Source organism: Haliotis rufescens, unplaced genomic scaffold (assembly GCF_023055435.1).
Source record: "Haliotis rufescens isolate VD_foot unplaced genomic scaffold, xgHalRufe1.0.p SCAF_13, whole genome shotgun sequence".
Taxonomy (NCBI): Eukaryota; Metazoa; Mollusca; class Gastropoda; order Lepetellida; family Haliotidae; genus Haliotis; species Haliotis rufescens.
The window spans coordinates 12,494,195-12,515,722 of NW_025963813.1; the positions used below are offsets into that span (position 1 = coordinate 12,494,195).

Consider the following 21,528-nt stretch of genomic DNA (forward strand, 5'->3'; position numbering starts at 1 on the left):
TTGTGTGAAAGCATCCTGGAACAAAGTTTCCAGCTTTTAACTCCATTTCGCCCGAAACCCCAAATGTGGGGTGGGGATCAAACCGCAAACGTCAAGTGCACAGGATTTTAGTACATGACCCATTTGTTTTGGTGGTGACTATGGTGATGTGAGGGGTGTTGATTTAGAAATGGATTTAGAAGCTGGAAACTTTCTTTTAGGATGTTTCCACACCAGGATCAAAAGAAGGAAGAAATGCATAGTGAGATTTTGGCCTAAAGCAGAATAAAATATTTTCATGTGTGAATGCTGTCAGGGCTTCTGCTTGAGAATCAAGTTTTTTCTCTTCTTAGTATTTGGACTTTTTTTAGGGGGATTAGTTTTACCACATTAAGGCCACACATTTTTATTTTTTTGTTTCACGGGCCCTCATATAAGATGTTATATATCAATTCCATGTCTACATCACTATGCAGTTTTAACTCCATGGCAGAACGACTTTCATATAAATAAATAAATGATTGCCATAGCTTTTTATTTCGACTGACCTTGTGTGGAAAATCTGGAATAAATTTGTGAAACATAAACTAAAAAAAGTGTGCCCTAACCATTGGCCATTCTGGCAGTCTTGTAAAAGTATGTTTCTAACCCTGCAGTGGAGTAGTCAAGTTTTTTAATTTGTGTGCTGCTCACACTGAGACCCTGTCATTATTTTTATGGAAAAATGCTAAGGTGGTTTAAAACCATGCCCTCACTCACTCACTTATTCCAGTTCCAAAACTGGGTATGTCACATGCTGCCGTTTATTTATTCTTTTGGCAATAATTACAAATGCTCTTACATTTCATCACAGCAAACTAAAATGGTGATTAAATGGTCAGACTCCATTGTTGGCAGTGTGCCATCATACATGTCATTGATGGCTTTGCTCGTTGCTCTTTCAATCACTTCTTGTCCTGGTCCTATATTTACAGGACACGGATGTGGCTGGAATATTGCTGACTGATCTGTGTTCAAAATTATTCAAGAAAATGACGTTCATGTTCACATATTCATGCCTCTTGTGAGACATCTAAAACAGATGGTTATGATGTGTGACCTGGCTGATAGTGTCATATCATGTCACACAAGGTGTCCTCCTCGCCAACTAATGATTTCTTTGGTCCAGATTGCTTGCCTCTGAAGATGACTATGTTTTCTATACTATACCATGTCATTTGCATTCAGAATATTAACCAGTCCCAAACACTGCACGAACAAACATTAAGTGCGGAAAACGTGTTGCTCCCTATAAGTGACTTTAGTTTTGAGTTGTCGCTACACAGAGCTACGGGCTGCCCCATAGTGGTACCCTAATAGATTGTCAACAACCATTCCAAAATGTACATGAATTATTGAATAGGTCTTCAGCAATGCATGCTTGCGGTAAAAGGCAACCCATGCTTGTCATAAGAGGCGACTAACAGGATCAGGTGGTCAGGCTCGCTGACTTGGTTGTTGCATGTCAATCATGATGTCAATCACTGGAATGTCTGGTCCAGATTTGAGTATTTACAGACCTCTCATATGCCTGGAATATTGCTTAGTGCAGTGGTTAAACAAACAAAACAAAAGGCTAACCTTAAAGACAATTACATGTAGCCTTGTTGCTGGTCTGTATGAAACAACCATTTTAGTTATCTAACAATGGGACTGCCGCTGTGGTCAAGTGATAGAACGTCCACCCGGAGAGCAGAAGGTTGTGGGTTCGATCCCCGGCCACTTCAAACCAAAAATACTTGTTACCCTGCATGGCACTCGTAATATGGGAGCAAAAACAAGGACTGGTTGGCTCAGTCGGTATACTGTGTCTGTAGGAACACACACGCACATGCATGGCTATATACCTGCAATGGTATATCTTGCAACCTATTGTTTGTTGTGGTGTAACAATTAATCGAACCCATGATGCATTACAGTCACTGTCAATGATATTTAAGACAATTTAAGGCCAAAATAAGTCTTGTTAATCCGACAATCGGCTTTATCCAACACAACTAATGGAAACCCGTTCATCCAAAAGTCTCACACTCCGACGAAATCACTCATTAATCTGTCTTGTATAACCAACAGTGATTGGTTGGTTTGTTGTTTAACGCCGCACTCGGCAATATTCCATCTATATGACGGCGATCTGTAAATAATCGAGTCTGGACCAGGCACTGCAGTGATTAATATCATGAGCATTGATCCACTCAATTGGAATTGATGACATGCATCAACCAAGTCAGCGAGGTTGTCCACCCGATCCCGTCAGTCGCCTCATACAAGCATTGTCACCTTGCTGGGTTGCTGAAGACCTATTCTACCCTGAATCCTCACGGGATCAGCGTATTCTGTGGTCATCTGCATGCGAGTACACAGCCCATGTTTTGATGCAAGAAAAGTTGGCTGGTATGGCTGCAGAGATAAATTTGCTTAAAGGGGAAGTGTACACGCAAAAATCACTTTCTTTCTTTTTCTAAACAAAACGCAATTTTAGAATTAATTAGTATCTGTGTTTGAAAATATACACTCATTTTTTTCACAGTGAAAGTAGGAAGCTCACAATAGTGTGAAAATGATATGCCGTTATGAGGCCTTCGTTTTTCGAGCTAAACAGGCCTGAGTTATCCCCCTTAGATTATGACGTATTTGGTGCCAATTCAACTGGGTCCCTGTCTATTCTCAACGCAAAAGATATCAAGTACCAGTTTGCGGTAAAACAACATGGCCTACGACACACTCCGGCGCAGTGGTGACTCAGCATAACACTATGCTGGCTGGCATCTGAGACGCTAGAATCACACACCTAGACCTACACCATGTGAAGCGGCTCTAACAAAGCATGATGACGTCATAATGTTTATCAATTGGCACCAATGACGTCATATTGCAAGGGGCATAAGCCATGGTGTTTTTGTTGTGGAAATAGAACACTTGGTAAATGTGAAAAATATAAATCGTTTTAATGCGAAAAATATGTTAATTAATTGTGATATTTTAATATTTTTGTCTATGACACTTTTAGGTTAACACTTTTAATGTGGAAAAAGTACAAGAAAAATAGGTTCTTTCCGTGTGAACTTGCCCTTTAATAAACAATTAATGCTTCTAACAAACAAAACAGTTTATCACATGCTTATATTATATTATATTATATAATATATATAAGTTTTGGGGGATTTTATTAATTTTTTGGGGGGGAAACAGGTATTTGCAGTATGTTAGTGAAAAACCTGCTTTCAGGAGAAATTTGAGCTTTGCCATATTGAAGATTTCTGTAGGTTTATCTGGAGTGCAGTGGCATAAAATACTGAAAAGCTATGTTGCAACTCAAGAAAAACGTTTTTGTTTGGGTATTATTTGCAAACTTTGTAAAAGAGAAATACTTTGAAATGCTTATCCTTCTCACCTTAATATCAGCCTGTAGAGTGTTTTCCCAGCTGACTAAATCACACATTGTCAACCAACCATCCATCACTGTTCCACAAATACAGGATTTTCAACCTCAGGCTTGCATCTTGCATGAGTATGTACAGGATTTACTCTAGTTAATCTAGTTTCACACCTTTCAAGCATTCAATGAGCCACTGTATGTGGAATTCTTCACAAAAAGTAACATGTTTAACAGTTTATGGAATAGATAATTCTACAGGGAGTTTCAACATGAGATGGACTTACGAGATGGACCCGATGAAGATCCAGGGTAGAATAGGTCTTCAGCAAACCATGCTTGCTGTTAAAGGCGACTGCTTGCTGTTAAAGGCAACTATGCTTGTTGTAAGATGCGACTTACGGGTGTCGGGTGGTCAACTTGGTTGATGCATGTCATCAATCCCAATTGCGTGGATCGATGCTCATGATATTCATCACTGGATGATCTGGTCCGATTATTTACAGACTGCCGTCATATAGCTGGAATATTGCAGAGTGCGGCGTTAAACAACAAACCAACCAACCAACTTACGAGATGGTATCCACAGAAAACAGTCACTGATAATTGGGTGTTACTATTTTATGAAACCAAAATAAAAAACAACAAAATAAGCTGACCTATGAAATCAGCATCATTGAGAGGAATATGTTGTATCAAGAAAGATTTCATATCATTACGGTCTACACTACATCTGCTTGACAAGGTGACTATTAACCAAGTTGGTGGCCTTCATTCAGATTGATTTTGAATATTTCCCATCATAATTTCATTTGGTCTTTTCAAGTGCAGTTCAGGCAAGAAAAGGGCATTTTATTCCCATAGACTTGAAAGTCAAGTATCGGTTTCACATATTAGCTTATTGCTACAATTGCTTGTGAAAAGAAGCCCTGAAATGCTATAGGTTTTACTTCATAAATGCTACGTGTTTTTTTCAGTTTGTCAATGTAGTATTGTAATTAGTATTGATGCCATCATAAGAAACGACAAATTGTATGAAGCACCCTGAAAATATTTTGTGTAGTCATTTTAAACACTTGTTTTTGTACACTTGTACATCTGGCACACCTTTGCAAATGTCACTGGGAATGTCAGCATGTTATTTAACTGACAGGAATTGTCCCTTGACTCGGAGAATATTTAGTATTTACATATTACCCCAAATGCAAGATTGTGCCTTACTTTGAAAGAGATCATTTTACTGGGAAAACAACATAATCTTGATCACTTTAGCTATTGCATACCTGATATGGAAAGTTTGGAAACATAGGAAGAATTCCCTTTACAAAGGGCTTATTATTCCTATTTCAAAGTCCATTGCACCACAGACCAAAATACCTTGAATGGATACGTATAACTCTTGAAACTGCTCCTGTACCAATATTTTAGGTGTACATGTATTTGAAAGATTGATTTTTAGAAATCTGTTTTTTTGTTTAATGCTGCGCTCGGCAATATTACAAGCTATATGATAGTTGTCTGTAAATAATCATATCTGAGCCAGACAAACCTCATTATTTGATGTATGTGTTATTCAAGAAGTGAATAACTCTGGGATTTATTTAGATCTATACAGAGGCCAAAATTAGGCCCCAAGTCAGAAGCAAGTTTCATTTTGAAATCCCAAATTGGAACAATACATTTCCCAATTCATGTAATAACTAATAACTAATTTTATGGCTTTGTAGAGGTATCCTGTAATTCACTGAGGGGTAGATGTTGTTATTGCTTTGAATGCAATCTTAAAGTATAGTGTTAAAATATCTCTGAATTTAACAAAATAACACGTTTTCCCAAATTGTCATCCAGGGGAGTTTAGTAGTTAGTTTAATATACCAACTTCCCTGATTCATTGGAGGAAGAACATTAAGATGTACCTCGAGGGGACAGAAATCATCTTCCTTGCCAAGGTCAGGCTCTCATTGTTGTGACAATGACATGCCAATCCATTAAGAGATTATCACAAGCAGCCTTATAGATGGATTGGTATCTGCTTTAATCTGCCTTAATCTGCCTTCAGGATGGTGCAGCTGCTTTACTGATTATCTGAGATACACACACCGTGTCCAGGGGAAAAACTTTCAGATTTGGGTAGGGAAACATGATACAGGACATAGCTCACATTGTTCATGGCACTTATTTTCGTTTTGTATTCCAATGGCACTTTAGCGTGTTTATCAAGTTTTCAAATTGGTACATAGTGTCAGCAATGGGGACAAGTTTCTAAAAAAATGATTGAAGTTAGCTCATATAAGAGATATTTATGAAGACTGAGTTCCAGAATTGGTGCTATAAATTATTTTTTTCCAGAGAAGGGCCTTTTGTGTGTATTAGTTCCACAAATTTATTGCTGACATAAAACGACCCAAGTGCTTATCTTTTCTTAAGGCTTTATAGGACTCTCTTTTTTAAGTTTATAGTCACTATTATATAACAAAATTCTTATGTGCCCCATGGCGGGGGATAGTGCAAATGCTGTTTTCTTGTTATGAGCTATTATTATGTTAATGGATATGACCCTTGAACTGTCCTGTTTGGCTTCCATCAACCTGGACAAGAAAATACTTCTTAATATCATTGATTCTGTACATCATTTGTTTGCTCTGAGCAAAAGATTTGTATGAACGTGCACTCTGATATATATATCTCACCAACAACCTTTTACCTTTGATATACCTCATCTCACATACCAAGTTTTATACTACTATATAACATAGACACTACTGCTGCTTTGTCAAACCATTTTGGGGATAGATATTTTAAAAGGCTTTGCCTGTTTTTCAACCAGTTTCCACTGTACCAAGTCGAAATATTTATTTATTTATTCAAAATATTCCATCCAACTCCTTGCAGAATTTGTGAAATTGCTCTTAAAATCACATATTCCTTGAATTTAATAAACTTTCTATTCATTTAAGCCATCCAAATTAAAACAATTCTCTCTTCATTATGTAAACTGAGCATGAAAAATGTGTGAGGTGTCCACAAATAGTTATATGAAAATTATTACTCTTTTTCTGTGACTTTCTTTACATATCCTGTTTGGGCAACTGGCCCTTATGTCCTGGTAAGAGACAAACTCTTGTATCTGGGTCAATATCAGTTATATCATGCTAGGCAATACAGGATATAGACCAGACCTTATGCAGATGATATTTCCTGAATATTAAGTTTGTAGTTAGTTGTCCAAAGGAATAACTCCAGTTCCCTGGTGTCAGTGCTGCCCTGTTTACAGCCCCACAGGATATGCTGCTTTAAGTGCCCTGAAGCTCTGTCCATGTAATTAGTGCTGTAACATGGCGTAACACTGACCCTTGCACAATTGAATGAGGGGTTTCTCAGTGGCAGCCCTCATATGGGAAAGATGACTGAATTATTTGGCCAGATCAATTTTCTTGTTTTCCTGATTTTGTGGGTTATAAGACCAAAAGATGAGAGGCACAATATATAAATGATGTTGATGTTGTTCAAGTTAATGTCATGTTCCTTTGTGTACTTTCTTGGAAATTACTACTGAAATAATACATGGTTGAGAATTTTCAGGGCAATTGCGTCAATTTCAAAAGGCAATTGTCGCTTTTGTCATACATGCCATGACAATAGACAATAATATAGTCTTGACCACCACCAGACCCATGGGTAACTTTCAGGCTGTTTTTGTTTTGTTTTTTATCCCCTGCCATAAATGGCAGTTATAGCTTTTTAGACAGATGCCCTCCCATTACCTTAGGCTAGCATCTGTCTAAAAAGCTATAACTGAAACTACTGATATTTTATATATGCATTTTACCTGATGATAAGTATTACTTGCTAAACTATTATATGAAATGATGTATAAATATTACACCATGGTAACTCATAAAAGCACTAGATGTGGATCTAATTATTATAGGATAACTTAGAAACAAAGACAAAAAGTGTGTAATTTATGATGTGGGTGGTAACTGAGAACCAAGACTTTTTAGCATTAAAACCTGTTGAAATTTATTTAAACCATGACAAATTATGACAAAGCACACATGGGGGAAAAAAAAGAAAATATTTGGAATTTAATTTTTACCAACCTTAATTTGGGCAAAAAATCAACACGGTTACACCTCCAAAAAATCTGGCCTAAATGTGTATGAATCAAATATGAAAAGTGACTGTTTAGTTGAAGATCAACTATTTCTACGGTAACAGCACTGGTTGAATGATGCAAACAAACCTTTGTGTAAGTTCCATATGCCTAATGACATTAATCTGTCCTTTGTCTCCCCAGTAAGCTGAGATGATTAATTACATACGGTTGTCTTTGATTTGTGGCAAGCAGAGGCCATAAATGGCCGATAATCTTCTTAATTCCTGCCAGCAAACTAGGCTCCAGACTTCAGTTAATTAACAGCTTTGATGTGCTCGTTAAATCACTGCCTGTTTGTTAATAAGCTATTGTCTTTTGAAACGAGATCTGTCAGACCATGAGATTCTGGTGATAATTGATAAAGAAAATGCCAAACTGAACAATCTGTGCTAAAAATAGACCCCTCGTCATGTGACAAGTCATGTGACCAGTGAATGCATAGCCTTTGGCCACCTGTGACCTGGCTCATGGAGACAGCAGTACAGCTCTTGGTTAGAAAGTGCTGACTAACAATTTGTTGCTGAGGTTAACCATATGTCAGGATTTTGAGGAAAGAATAAGCATTTTGGTCTGGATTTTTACAAGGATTGGAATATGGTGAATTATGGTAAGAGTATTTGAAGTTTATTTCACTTGTTTGGCTGTAGTATACGACTTTGAAGTGAATGTGTCAGCATGATATTGTAACGCAGGGCAGCATGGCTTCAACTCTGGGAAGTTTGTGATACTGATATACAGACAGATAAAATTATAGGACAAAATCTTGAGATACCAGTCAATTTTTCTATATTGTATGGTAATGTGTGGAGGCCACTTGTGGATGTATTTTGTGTTGTATAACAGAAGTTTGTGGTTATGTAACTGTTTATATAAGTTGACATATGACAGTATGAATAAGCACTGATTGTCTCACTATAGCTTTCCCAGTAGTCTTCCAACTTTTATACTCCAAATGGATTCTGAATTTGCACCAGGGGTTAAATTAAAACAGAATGAAAGATATAAACTCTTTTTGTCTGTATGAATGATCAGCAATAATTTCATTTACAAATCAGTATTCCTGTTTTTTGTTTGTTTGTTTTTTGTAGTAATTCAACAATCCAGTAATTAATGTTGTTTCTTAGTTGTAAAGGACAAAATCCATCAGTTTTCTGAAAAGATACCTAATGACTCTTGCATACATCAGTTCAAGCTGTTGGCCACATGATCAATACCTGTCTACGTTATAATCCAATGACCAAATAGTACTTTATAATATATTATGACATTTTTTGCATATATGAGCAAATTGATGTGCTATTATAATAATACATGGCTCATTTCAATTTAGCCAGCTGAATGACGTGCATAACTTGATTGATCAACAACAATGATACGTCTGTACAGAATGTGTTGACGTTCTGAGTAATAGATCCATATGTCCCATATGGGCCAGTCCATTGAATAGAGATACTGAATGCCGGTATACATGCCGAGTGCAGTCACGTACTCACGCTGTCGGTCGACAAGTCCTTGTGAATGCAGAGTAGATAATGTTTGATCAATGGCTCAAAGCTATCTACGTTATGAGGTCAAAGGGGGGGATGTAAGAAACTGCTTGTCTGGATAACAGGGTGGTGTTCAAATTTTTGGTCAGGTTATTTATTTTCCCCAATTTGGGGGGTTTGATAAGTTATGATTAAAGGGAAATATATTTTTAACATAAATTGTGTGATTTATAATGAATAGTGATTTTAAGCTCACCTTTATTTTGTGCTGATGATAATTTTGATCCAAGAATTTTTGGTTATTTTATTGCAAGAAATGTCATGGGGAAAATGTTCAGAAAGCATCATGATCAATATGATCAAAGAAAAATTTAATTCTGTATTCTCTTTTATACTCATGTCACAGGACCTCACTCTTTCCGTTGTGACAGAAGAACTTAAATCTTCTTTTTCTGATATGGACCAGTCAAATAGAAAGCAGTATTCCACATGTTCTGATGAATCAATTTCCACGCGTGTAGGAAATATGTACATGCAAAGGTATTGGGAATTATTTGTCTTGCTTTGTTTGTCTCAGTTTTGTAGTGTTGATCAGATGTGTGTAATGGGAGCCTAGCGATTCGTCACTTGTCTAATATTGGAAGTTGTGGGCGACACATCAATAATGTTGAGTATTAATGTTTCACAATATCCATTGTGGGAGATGACCATGAACTATATACCATAGCTGTATTGTCGGGTAACAGCCATGCAAGAAATGATAGCCAGCTGTTGAAGTGGATATGAAGGAATGTCTGGCTTCATCATTTATGTGACATTGCTTCTTATTCTTGGATATATTGCTTGTTTCAACAATTAAGAAGTTTTTACACTGTGGTTTTCGTCTGTATTAATTTGATGACAATTAAATGATGAGAGTTCTGGTAGTGAGGTGGTAGTTCATGAAATCTTTTGAAAAATGTTTTGTCCTTATGGCAATATATTTTTACAGAAGAAATGTTTTCATGTTAAGAAATAATAAGGGAAATTGATTTTAATACCCAGATATAAATATCAGTACAACTTATTTGGTATTTTTTCTCAGCTTTAAATTCCGTCTTTGCCTGAATCAGGAAAAGATAGAATACATACAAAAGTGCCCAGAATTTCAAGACAGAAAGACCTCCATTTTGATATACCATCCTTAACAAAGTGTACATAATATTAAATACCCAGAACATGTATTCCCTGAATGTTAGCTTCTATGTTGAGAATGAAACAAGTAGGAAATCGATCTATGTAATTATCTATTATTATTTAAAAATGTGGACAAATAAATAATTATTTTCACGAGTTGGCAAATGATAATAAACATCTGAGCTTCATCCATATTTGATAGAGAGACACCCATGGGATGATCTGGTTAGTTGAGGAACACCAGGAGTTGGGATGGTGACAAGCTGTTACCCTGTTAGCATTAACACATACAAAAATGCCCAACACATGCTATGGTATTAACTGGAACTGGTTCAAGAGGCAGGGAGGGATGGAGAAGGGGTGTTGGTGACATCAGCAAGGAAACCCGATAGCCTGGCACTTGCTTAGTACATACTTGGTGTGTGCCTCCATATGGCAGGCTGGCCCAGGCCAATGGTTGGCCAGCCAGGTTCCCAGCAGCCTTCAGTGTGGGGGCAGCTTATGCTCACTGCAAAGTTTCCAAGTCCCCACCTGGTGGAGTATGTGTTGGAGTGGGGTTTGGAACGTGTTGTGAAGTTTAAAGTTTGATGAAGCTGTTGTTCCATATCCTATTGCCAAGGGCGGCTTACTGGGAATGAACACACATTAGTCATATAAAATCATGGAGAGGAGCAGAAGACGGAGGCACAGTGCTCCTCCACACTTACGTAGTAGGTATAATACATCCCTCGTTATAACGCCACTTTTACCCTTTGATTCCATGGATGTCAGGAACATGTGGAATTCGTCTGGATTGTGTTATATATTTGTGAGCTTCTTAGGAGTGTGAATTGTGTTTTTTCTTGCCTGTGAGGATGATTCCCGGTTTTGTGTTATAGTGAGGCAGGAATGTGTTGCTAATAATAGCAGCTCATGTCATGAGAAGATGGTGTTGTCAGCTTCCCAGCATGTGAGAACTGTACACCTGATATTGTACAAGTATTTGGGATCTGGGATGGTAAAAAGTTTGTTTGACTGACTAAATAGGTATTCATTGAGAATACCTTGTTGTAACCCCAATGGCTGGCTATTGTGTATTATGGATAAGCTCAAGTGTGCACTCGGGACATTGGCCAACAAGTGACCTTGACCTCACAGTTATTTAAGTCCTCATTGCCTGTTGAAGAAATCAGAAATTCCTCACTGGGTTAAGGCATGTCGTAGCCAACCCTGTTGTTGTTGAGTAATTTGGGGGGCTACTGTTAGTAAAAAATTCAGACCATCAAGAAAATGTTTTTGACTCTATTTGACCCAATGTAAAAGTTCCTGTAACATTTGTTTCAGATTCTTTTCACCAATATGGCTGCTTTAGAATATTCTTAGAATTATATGTCTTCTCTTCAGAACCTGCATCTGCAGGCAACTTGACTGGAAAGGACGCAAAACAAAAGGGAGGAAAAAAGAAATTGAGAGACCTGAATCGAAAGGGGGATGAAAAAGAAGGAACAGACATGGACGCATTCTTAGATGCTGAGGTAATATGTCAAAACTTCTTTGCCGATTTGTTCTTATATTTAGCAACTTATGTTGAATATATGGTTATCATTCTCTCACGTAGTAACAGTAAGAACAAGTTACACGTCATTGAAGAGGAATTTGTGTTACGTGATAAGAAGTTATTAATACTGCGCTGGCAATATTGTCTAGGGCAGGTTGACCCCTCAGAGCTTGCATATGTCTGCCATGTTCTTCAAGTGTGCATCTGGGTTAAGTCTAAAGGAGAGCCTTGCATAGACTGTACATATGCTTCTTTACGTCTGACTCTTGTCAGTGTTTACATGAAAATTGTATTAGGTATGTTACCAACATGAACCTGTCCTTGTTAACAAAAATTAATCAGATCTTAAATGGTGATTTATCTTGATAGGTAAAGAAGTTACTCAGTTCTAGTTTTCAACTCGGTTCAACTTTTCTTTTTGACAGTGGAACATTTTTGGTAACAGATACCTTGTGTTCGTTGATTATATGGACAAATACATGGAATATGAAGAGGCAAATGAACAGAATTTCAGTTTATATACGATAATCTTTGTAAATATTTGTTGTGTTTGGTGTACTTGTTGGCACACTTCAGTATGGACTAACATATTGTATTGGTAAAACCCTAGAAAATCACCAGACACATTCTTTACTTGTCACTGACCAACACTGGACATGTGTTGTTCAGTTGTAGGAAAATATTACTGTGTTCATGTTCCTCAATCTATTTATTTTAACATAATATATTTATGAAACATCCTCTGATGAAATAATTCCAATGATTTCAGCTTTTCTTCGCAAGTTACTTTCTTTAACCCAATGAGTTGTGTTATACATAATTCTACTTTTTTCAGTTTTTAAGACATTTTTTTTTTCATTTTGATATTTGTCTTTCCAATTGACTAACAGTTATGTATATATGTATAACTGTGTATATGAATGACTAATGTGTGCTGCTTTTGTTGTAGACGGCCCAGAGTGAGCTCCAGGGCGACGACGTGAAGGATACCCCTGCACAGGTAGAAGAAGTCAAAACAGAAGTGAAGATCCCACCAGCAGAACCGGTGAATAATGTTGCTGATGTGGGCAAGGAGAATAAAATGCCGAATGTAGAAATAGAAATCAAAAACTCTGAAGAGAGTGAAGTAAGTCGTAAAAATGCCAAAAATGAGGAGAAGACAAATGAGGTGACAACGACAGAGGAGAATTCTGTTGACAAGAAGCAATCGCTGAAATACAAGTACAAGGAAGGTAAGATATCAGATTTTCATATTTCTGTCCAACAACTACGACCGGCAACAGGACGTGCTTATCAAAATGAAAAGGGTTGCTCTTAAAGTAATAGGTGTGATGCCAATTAGCACTGGCATATTTCTTCCATATTGAGAAAGGGGCAGTCGGGTAGCCTAGTGGTTAAAGCGTTCGCTCGTCACGCCGAAGACCCGAATTCAATTCCCGACATTGGTACAATGTGTGAAGCCCATTTCTGGTGACCCCTGCCGTGGTATTGCTGGAATATTGCTAAAAGCGGCGTTAAACCATACTCACTCACTCACTCCATATTGAGAAACGCTGTGTCACACAAGACAGGATGTTTAAGAAATTAAATTAAAATTAAAATTAGTCGCACCTTGCTTTGTGGCTTCTCCATTCTGGTTGGTTAGTAGTGGTAGTATCTTCCGTGAGCATATGTATGAAATGCGCCCTGCTAGCAATGTCGTGAGTATAAAAAAGTGTATTTGATAAGTCGGCTGAATCATAATGACTCATTTTTGACACAAGAAATATGTCGGCAAGTCCATACATGGAGTAAGGTTTAATATTTGTAGCACAAGTTTCTGGTATTGTTTAAGTTTCAATATGATGCCATTTTGAATGTCCTTAGTCTGTCAGTTTCTCTAAACACTTTGGTGTTGGTATGAACAGTGAGAATTTAGCACCTGGCTTGGTGATAAAACATGAGATAAAACATCGCAGTTCAAAGTGAGATAAGAGTTTTCATAGTGTCACTAGCAAAAATCACCTTCATTTGCAAAAAACACCCACAAATATTTCATGTTTAATTTTCAAGTAATGGAGAGGGTTTTTTTAAATATTGCTTTTTTGATGGCAAGAATGAACTTTTTAGAGAATTTGATCACTTATATTGGAATAAACTCAGTGGTAAATTTATAGCAAGGATTACATCAGCAGTAATATTTAACAGTCCTTGTGATAATTTTAGTTGCTGCAGGTAAGCAGCACAGTGTAGAGGTAGCAAGTCCTATGATTGACATGTGCATTGATTGTGTTTAGACCAGTGGAGTCCCTTGAACCCTGAGGGCAAGATGTCTTATGACCGTGAGTTCCTGCTACAACTCCAGTACTCCAAAGACTCAATGAAGAAGCCTGATTCTCTTCCCAACTTCCCAGAAATCATTCCTGATAAGGTAGGAGGACAACTCTTTCAGTCTTTTTGAAGTCAGTCAATGTTTATCAATGCATCTTGCCTATTCGACTTAGTATGCTGATAAAATAAATCAATTAATGTAAAAAAATATATATTTTAAACTATAATCTGGAAATAAGTATTTTGCAAGGGATAATTTTCGGACAACATTTAGACCTGGTTGCATTGCAGGCCTCCCTTCCATGTTCATTCAGATGGCTTTGTCGGCGTTAGAAATTGGCACAGGCCCTATAGTCCTTGAACTGCCCAATAGTTGACGTATCATAATGACTAGTAGAAATTAGCCCTTTTTATGTGTTATAAGTATAAGTACCAGTGGACTAAAATATTGGAAGAAAAATCATGACATTTTATGAATGTTTTGTCTATTTCAGCCCCCCAAGCAAGGCATGGATATGAGAGGTGGAGGGGGAGGAGGTGGTGGCTATGGCCATGTCCCAGACTTCACACCCGGATTCCTCAGGCCATCACGAGGGGTAAGTTTTGAATAAAGTTGGCAGACATTTCATATCGATATCATGGAACTTCATGAAAATTCTTATATTATATCTTGTATTTTATTTTATACATTATTACCAAAGGCATCAGATATTTTGTTCTGTTTTTTTTCTTGTATTTCATGCATTTAGACAGTTAGTTGGATAAAACTCAGACTCACTTGCAGTTTTTTCTTTTCAACCGAAACTAACTTAACAATTGCCAAACAGTGAGATGTTCTTTCTGAAACTTGACATTTGATGGTCAGATGGTGATATAATGTTTGGTGCAAATTCATATCCTCAAGTGCCTCTGATGCCAGGCAGTTTGTTATTGTTGCTAGCCACCCAACATGATGACATTTATATTTTCAGATGGGTAGTGGAGGTGGCGGCGGAGGTGGTGGTGGTGGAGGAGGCTCCATGAGCAAGCGAGGCAGCCAGCAGCGTAACCGTAGTGACGTACGGGTCATCAAGAACGTTTCCATCCAACTGGACGTTAAGCTCCATCACTCAGATAATGCCTGGAAACCTGGCGCTCAGAAGGCAGATGACAAGGACAAGACAGATGATTCCAAGACCTTGGTATGTATGATTCCATTGTACTCTTATAAAGGGCTGGGTTCACTCTGAAGAAACAGGGTTAAATATATATCATGTTATCTGTAATAACTGGGGTGATAATGTTTGTATTCTTCAGGGATTTGAAGGTTGAAACGTCTTTTTTAAATTAAGCATGATTCTCATCGGATCCTTGTCATAGCCCTAGTGCTGACAGCACTTTAGATGCTATTTGCGTAATATATTGACATTATATAATTAATTTTGAGCTGCTTCCGTGCAAATAAACATGGAGCCCAAGGCTGAAAGATTTGCAGTACAAGATGCTTTGCTTGAGCAGCCTCTGTTAAGTGAACAAAACATTGCCATATTCAATGCATGTTTGAATGATCTATCTGATATTTCCCAACTTTTGTTCACACTGCCTATAAGTAACCTTGTCATTTCCACTTGAAGACGTGTTTGCTTGGTTTTTCAGGATTTGTACCGCAAAGTGCGAAGTATATTGAACAAGTTGACCCCACAGAAGTTCCAGACATTGATTAAACAAGTTCAGGGCCTGGTTATTGACACTGAGGACAGACTGAAGGGGGTAACAGATATTATATTTGAAAAGGTGAGACATTTGTCCAACAGCACAGGTCTGATTGCAAGGTAGCATCTGCGTGCAGTTGTCCGTTTCACAGGGGGATCTTAGACATGTTACTAGAGTGGTGGGTGGCATCCCAGATTCTCCTCAGTGACAATCCTGGAATGTTGACACCATAGCTGTGAAGAAAATCTTTGGTGACCTGCATCACTCCCGGCTTTCCTTCCTCTGTAAAGTTTGTGTACTTTGTGTAACTAAGATAATGTTGAATGCCGTGTTTGATCCAAGCCACTTGCTTGTGGTTTTACTTTTACGCAAGTGTAAAGAAGCCACAGAACAGTTAAAGTAGTAGGTTGGTAGGTTTGTCATTTTACCCCGCACTCAGCAATATTCCAGCTATATGATGGCGGTCTGTAAATAATCAAGTCCAGACAAACCAGTGATTAATTTCGATCATCGATCCGCGCAATTGGCATCGATGACATGCATCAACCAAGTCAGCAAGCCTGACCACCCGATCCCGTTAGTCACCTTTTGCGGCAAGTATTGGTTGCTGAAGACCTATTCTACCCCGGATCTTCACGGGTCGAACAGTGAATTGAGAGCAGGAGACTTTGTCCCCCAATTAATAGTGTCTTAACATTTGATAATCTTCTATACATCTGCAGCATCAATTGTGTGTCTTGTATTTTGACAAGTATTTAAATCAAGATCAACATGAGCCATGCTCTTCATAAGGGAAGATAGAAGTGGTGTTGATGGATGTCACGAAGGCGGAGTATGAGTAATACTTGGATGGGTGACCACCAGGGAAGTCCTACTCCGCTGTTACCTGGTGTGTCATCATTGAGTGTTACATACGGTTAGTGTACTTGCTTGATTACCTCAGCTCCCATGGGTATACCTATGTGGGAGAAAAGGCTCCCTGCATCCCAAGATTGTTGTAAGAGCTGCACTTATGATTGAGTAGTATGTGTTTCCTGATGTCTTCATGTGTACTTGTGTTTTAAATGAACTGTTTTCTCTGGAAAAAGTGTTTTCTGTCCCCCTTATTCGCTACTTTGATACTACTAAAGATTAAGACATGCATTGTTTTCTCTATTTCAGGCTATTAGTGAGCCTGCCTTCAGTGTGGCTTATGCAAACATGTGCAGATATTTATTAACGGTAAGTACCACGTTCTTGTTCATCATGAAATACATACCAGAAGCAATATCTACTCCTACCTACTAAATGTATTGTTTTGAAAATGATAAAATTTTCAAAGAACTGGTTAATGAAAGTGTCATTGTATTTCTCAGGAATAATTTCCTGTCACTTTTACAGAGGAAGTTATGTGTGCATAATTTCATTCCAGCTTAAAGTGCCCTCCGACAGCAAACAAGGGGAAACAGTTAATTTCCGTGTGATATTATTAACAAGATGTCAGCGGGAATTCGAAAAAGATAATGACGCCCAAGTTGATCTCGACCGGAGGAAAAAGGCTATAGAAGAAGCTGACCCGGTACTTACTTTGTGGTTTTGTTTATGCGAAAGTGGTCATACAAATTGAGACATTTTGTATTTGTTTCCTGTTCAAAGGAACACATTCAGTTTTCAACATCCTTTGGTGTGTGCCAAAATATGTTCATAGAAGTAGCGTTGACATTTTATTTAATTTCAAGTGAGAAATTTAAAAAAAAATATAAATTAATAAATTGTAAATTGTTATTTCTTGAAAGTTTAAATCTACATTGTATGATGTTGTGTACAACAGGCAAACAAGAAGGAGTTGAAGGAAGAACTGGCGATTGCTGCCACCACAGCAAGGCGGAGATCTATAGGGAACATAAGGTAAACAGGAACTTTGTCCCACATACTGCTGCAACACATATGATATATTACATCTTGTGGGCTTCAATAAATCTGCTACCCTGCATGTCTACTTGTCTTGTCCATCGTACAGGCCACCATGAATCACACATCTGTAATGTACTGTAGACCCGAAGAATGTAACAAATACTGATTTTTACGTTAGGAAAGATGGCAGCTATGGTTAGGATAAACTGCACTTAAAGCTCACAGCTCATCAAATATTTTGCTGGAATAAAGTATGTAAGTTTTGTCACATGCAGATAATGTATGAAATGATCTAATGACTTTCTTTTTTTGTTTTTCAGATTTATAGGCGAGTTATTCAAGTTGAAAATGTTGACAGAAAATATTATGCATGACTGTGTGTTCAAGTTGTTACGATCTCGAGATGAGGAGAACCTGGAATGTCTGTGTCGTCTCCTCTCCACCATCGGGAAAGAACTCGAGTCAGACAAAGCCAAGGTAACCAAGGGGACCATGTGTCCTAAACAGTAAAACATGAGAGCTGCATTGCAGTATAAATGATAATGGCTGGGATCCAAGGATATGTCTCCCATTTAAGTCATTATGTACATAACATTTAGCCGCATTTTTCTTTTATTGGCCCTTATAGTCGAATGTATCACCTCTGCATAACTATGACACCTCTGTAAATTATGTCTTCAGCAACACATTCTTGTCGTAAGAGGATTATAACCAGATCGGGTGGTCAGATCAGTGCTCATAAAATTAATCACTGGATTGTCTGGTCCAGACTCGATTATTTACAGACTGATGTCATATAGCCGGAATATTGCTGAGTGCGACGTTAAACAATAATCGACCTTTCTAAATTCTGAGGTGATCTTTATATTTGTTTCCCGATATTTGTTGTAGACACCTGATAATGCACTCCATTGTTTCTGGAACCACTCTAAATCAATCGGGATATAACATGTTAGCAACTCAACAATTTCCATTATTTTTATCAAGCAAGTACAAAAACAGATACATATCAACATCTTTTTATGGTTGTGATGTTGTTTTCCAGCCAAGAATGGACCAGTATTTCCAACAGATGAAGAAGATAGTTGCCGAGAAGAAAGTGTCCTCAAGATGTCGATTCATGCTGCAGGATGTTGTAGAATTACGAGATGTGAGTGTTTTAGTCTGGGGAAGCAATTATATGTGGTCAGGTAGCCTTGTGGTTAAGGTGTTCAATTGTCATGCTGGAAACTCATGGGGATTCCAGGTTAGAATTGGTCCCTAGCAACCTATGCTGGTTGTGAGAGGTGACTTAGTGGTTTGGGTGGTCAGACTTTGTTGATAGTGCCTTACTGTACTGCGATGACATGGATCTTTGCACACAATATCAATTACTAGATTGTCTGGTACAAACTTGAGTTTTACAGGGATATTGCCGGGTTCAGTGTTAAGTAACAAAAACTTTATCTTGATCTCAAACTTTTTGTCAGAAGAGACTATATGATGATTAATTCCCATCTTAAGATCCATGTGGATTTCATGAATTCCTCGTTTCTGATGGTTTCTTTTCTGACAAAATCTTCATACATCAGCTTTAAGAGGCAAGTAAAGTGAAAAAAATGAGTTTAATTAATCAATTTTTGATTATACATTTTATAGGCAATAATCCCATCCCAATTAACAATAGGTTCTAGCATGTTTATTACTGACATCCTGTTACTTCAGTATTGTTACATCAGTTGTGGACGTTGTAAGCATAATGTATAACAAAATCCAGGCAGAAGCAGTAAGATTGGGCAATGGTCATAAAGATCATTGCAATCAAACAACTCATCAAACACCAGAAACATATTTTAATTTTTTGGTTTGGGGGATAATTTAGTCAGTTGGAGTATTTTTTTTATTGTTTTATGCTTTTTCAGTTTTTCAAATTTAACTTTGGTTAAGCAAATTTAAATTAAGTATTGACTTTATTTGCCCTTCAGGCCACTCACTGATGATATCATGTAGGCTATTGGTATACTTGTGTTCTGACCATTCCTTCCCTGCTTCAGAGTAATTGGAAGCCCAGGCGAGGAGATGACAACCCCAAAACCATCGACCAGATCCACAAGGACGCCAAGCGAGAAGCTGTGGAACAGAACATGTTGACAGCATTGCACATGGCAAATCAGCAACCACAGCAGCATCATCAACCAAGACACAATAAGCGTAAGTACATCTTGAGCAATCCTTTGTCAAAAACTGATAGCAGCAAACATGAGAATAAGTAATGAACAGTGGGAATCACATTTGATTTATTGATACTTTGTTCAAACACTGTCCAATACTGTAATTGCTTCAGTTTTTGCAAGCTTAAATGTATCGTTATGTATAGTCCTCAAATGTTGTTTTGACCAACTGCATGGTTTAGTGGACAGAGCATCTGCCCAGAGCTGAAGGTCATGGTTTGGTCCCCAGCAACTTCACTTCTAAAGACATTAAAAGATGGTGCTTTTTGTAACCATGCCTGGTGCTCTTAAGGGGGTAAAACTGGGGTGTCCGTGTTAACTGCAGCATCGTGTCTCTGGGCTCCAAAATAGAAAGTGCTGTAATCTTAACGCAGCATTAAGCCCCACTTTACCTGTTGCAGCTACCCGAGGCCGACCAGGACAGGGCGGTGGAGGCGGCGGCGGCGGCAGTGGTGGCAACATGGAGGAGGGCTGGAACACAGTCAGCAGCAAGGCCATTAGGAACATCGACAGAAACATTGATGTGTCCAAACTCAGGATAGAAAAGGTTAGTGGTTTTGTCTTTTGGATCAGGTTGTGTGACCTTGTAGTATTTGGAACATCACATCACATCATTCACTTGCCAGATATTAAGGGCAGGTGGCCACTGGTTTGCCTGTTCAGGCTTGATTACTGCAGTCAACAGTGATACCAATAATACATTTAAATTGAAAGTTGTGATCAAAGTTTTGTCAGAACAGACTACATGATGATTAATTCCCATCTTAAGATTCATGTGGATTTCATGAATTCCTCGTTTCTGATAGTCTGTTTCATGACAAATGTGTTCTGGTCTGGTTGATAATCTGAAGGAACAACTGGTTGGCCCGCAGTAATCTAGTTAAAATGAAAGTTAACATACCACCTTGTGTATGTAATAGAGAATATATAGCAAGTAATTGACTCTATGCAGAATGCTGATGAAAACATCCAACTGGGTCCAGCCAGGAGTTTCGGCGGCTGGGGAAGAGGCAGTAGTGGTGGAGGTAGCAGAGCTTCAAAGGAGGGTGACAAGCCAAATGCTCCTGGAAACAGGTGAGAAGAAAATAATACTATGGAATATTGCAACTATCTAACTTTTGTAGACAGACTAAGTGATGATTAATTCCCTTCTGAAATTTGATGTGGATTTCATGAATTCCTCGTTTCTGATAGTCTGTATACGACCATTTAGGATATAATCTTCATGTCCGAAATTAACCTTCTTGTCGGTGTTGGTCATCAGAATCCAGTCAATTATTTGTTTCATGGCGTAGATCATTGTATGATTTCCAACTGCATAAGTTCCATTTTGATTGTTTTGCAGATTTTCTGCTCTGAGCAGAGAAGATGACCAGAGATCTCGTGCATTTGGTCGCGGGGTGAGTCCAGCTCGCGGTGATGGTCGTAATCGGGCCAACACGCCCGGCGGCTACAACCGAGGCAAGGTGATCAACCGGTCATCTCAAGAGTCAGAAAGAGAGCGTGCTCTTGCTAGTGCTAGGTATGTAATATACTAGGTTATCATGTTATACCTCCACCGTTATCAAGCATGTTATTGATACAGGTTCAAGTACCTTAAAAAATCCACAAGTCAATTCCTCACTGATACTTCAGCTTGAAAACACTACTTGAAGATATGGGTTCGAGAT

General features: G+C 38.1%; 1 protein-coding gene across 2 annotated transcripts in view; it reads left to right on the forward strand.

Moving 5' to 3' along the window:
- LOC124139116 (eukaryotic translation initiation factor 4 gamma 1-like) overlaps positions 1 to 21,528 on the forward strand; it is a 41,784-nt gene that overhangs the window by 14,746 nt on the left and 5,510 nt on the right. For both annotated transcript variants that reach the window (XM_046506140.2, XM_046506141.2), the window contains exons 11-25: positions 11,600 to 11,730; positions 12,703 to 12,985; positions 14,030 to 14,163; positions 14,558 to 14,659; positions 15,035 to 15,244; positions 15,699 to 15,836; positions 16,917 to 16,976; positions 17,167 to 17,313; positions 17,566 to 17,642; positions 17,969 to 18,125; positions 18,694 to 18,798; positions 19,682 to 19,838; positions 20,260 to 20,405; positions 20,811 to 20,932; positions 21,204 to 21,380. In XM_046506140.2, the coding sequence (XP_046362096.2) occupies positions 11,600 to 11,730; positions 12,703 to 12,985; positions 14,030 to 14,163; positions 14,558 to 14,659; positions 15,035 to 15,244; positions 15,699 to 15,836; positions 16,917 to 16,976; positions 17,167 to 17,313; positions 17,566 to 17,642; positions 17,969 to 18,125; positions 18,694 to 18,798; positions 19,682 to 19,838; positions 20,260 to 20,405; positions 20,811 to 20,932; positions 21,204 to 21,380 (2,146 nt within the window). The remainder of the gene's footprint in view (positions 1 to 11,599; positions 11,731 to 12,702; positions 12,986 to 14,029; positions 14,164 to 14,557; positions 14,660 to 15,034; positions 15,245 to 15,698; positions 15,837 to 16,916; positions 16,977 to 17,166; positions 17,314 to 17,565; positions 17,643 to 17,968; positions 18,126 to 18,693; positions 18,799 to 19,681; positions 19,839 to 20,259; positions 20,406 to 20,810; positions 20,933 to 21,203; positions 21,381 to 21,528) is intronic.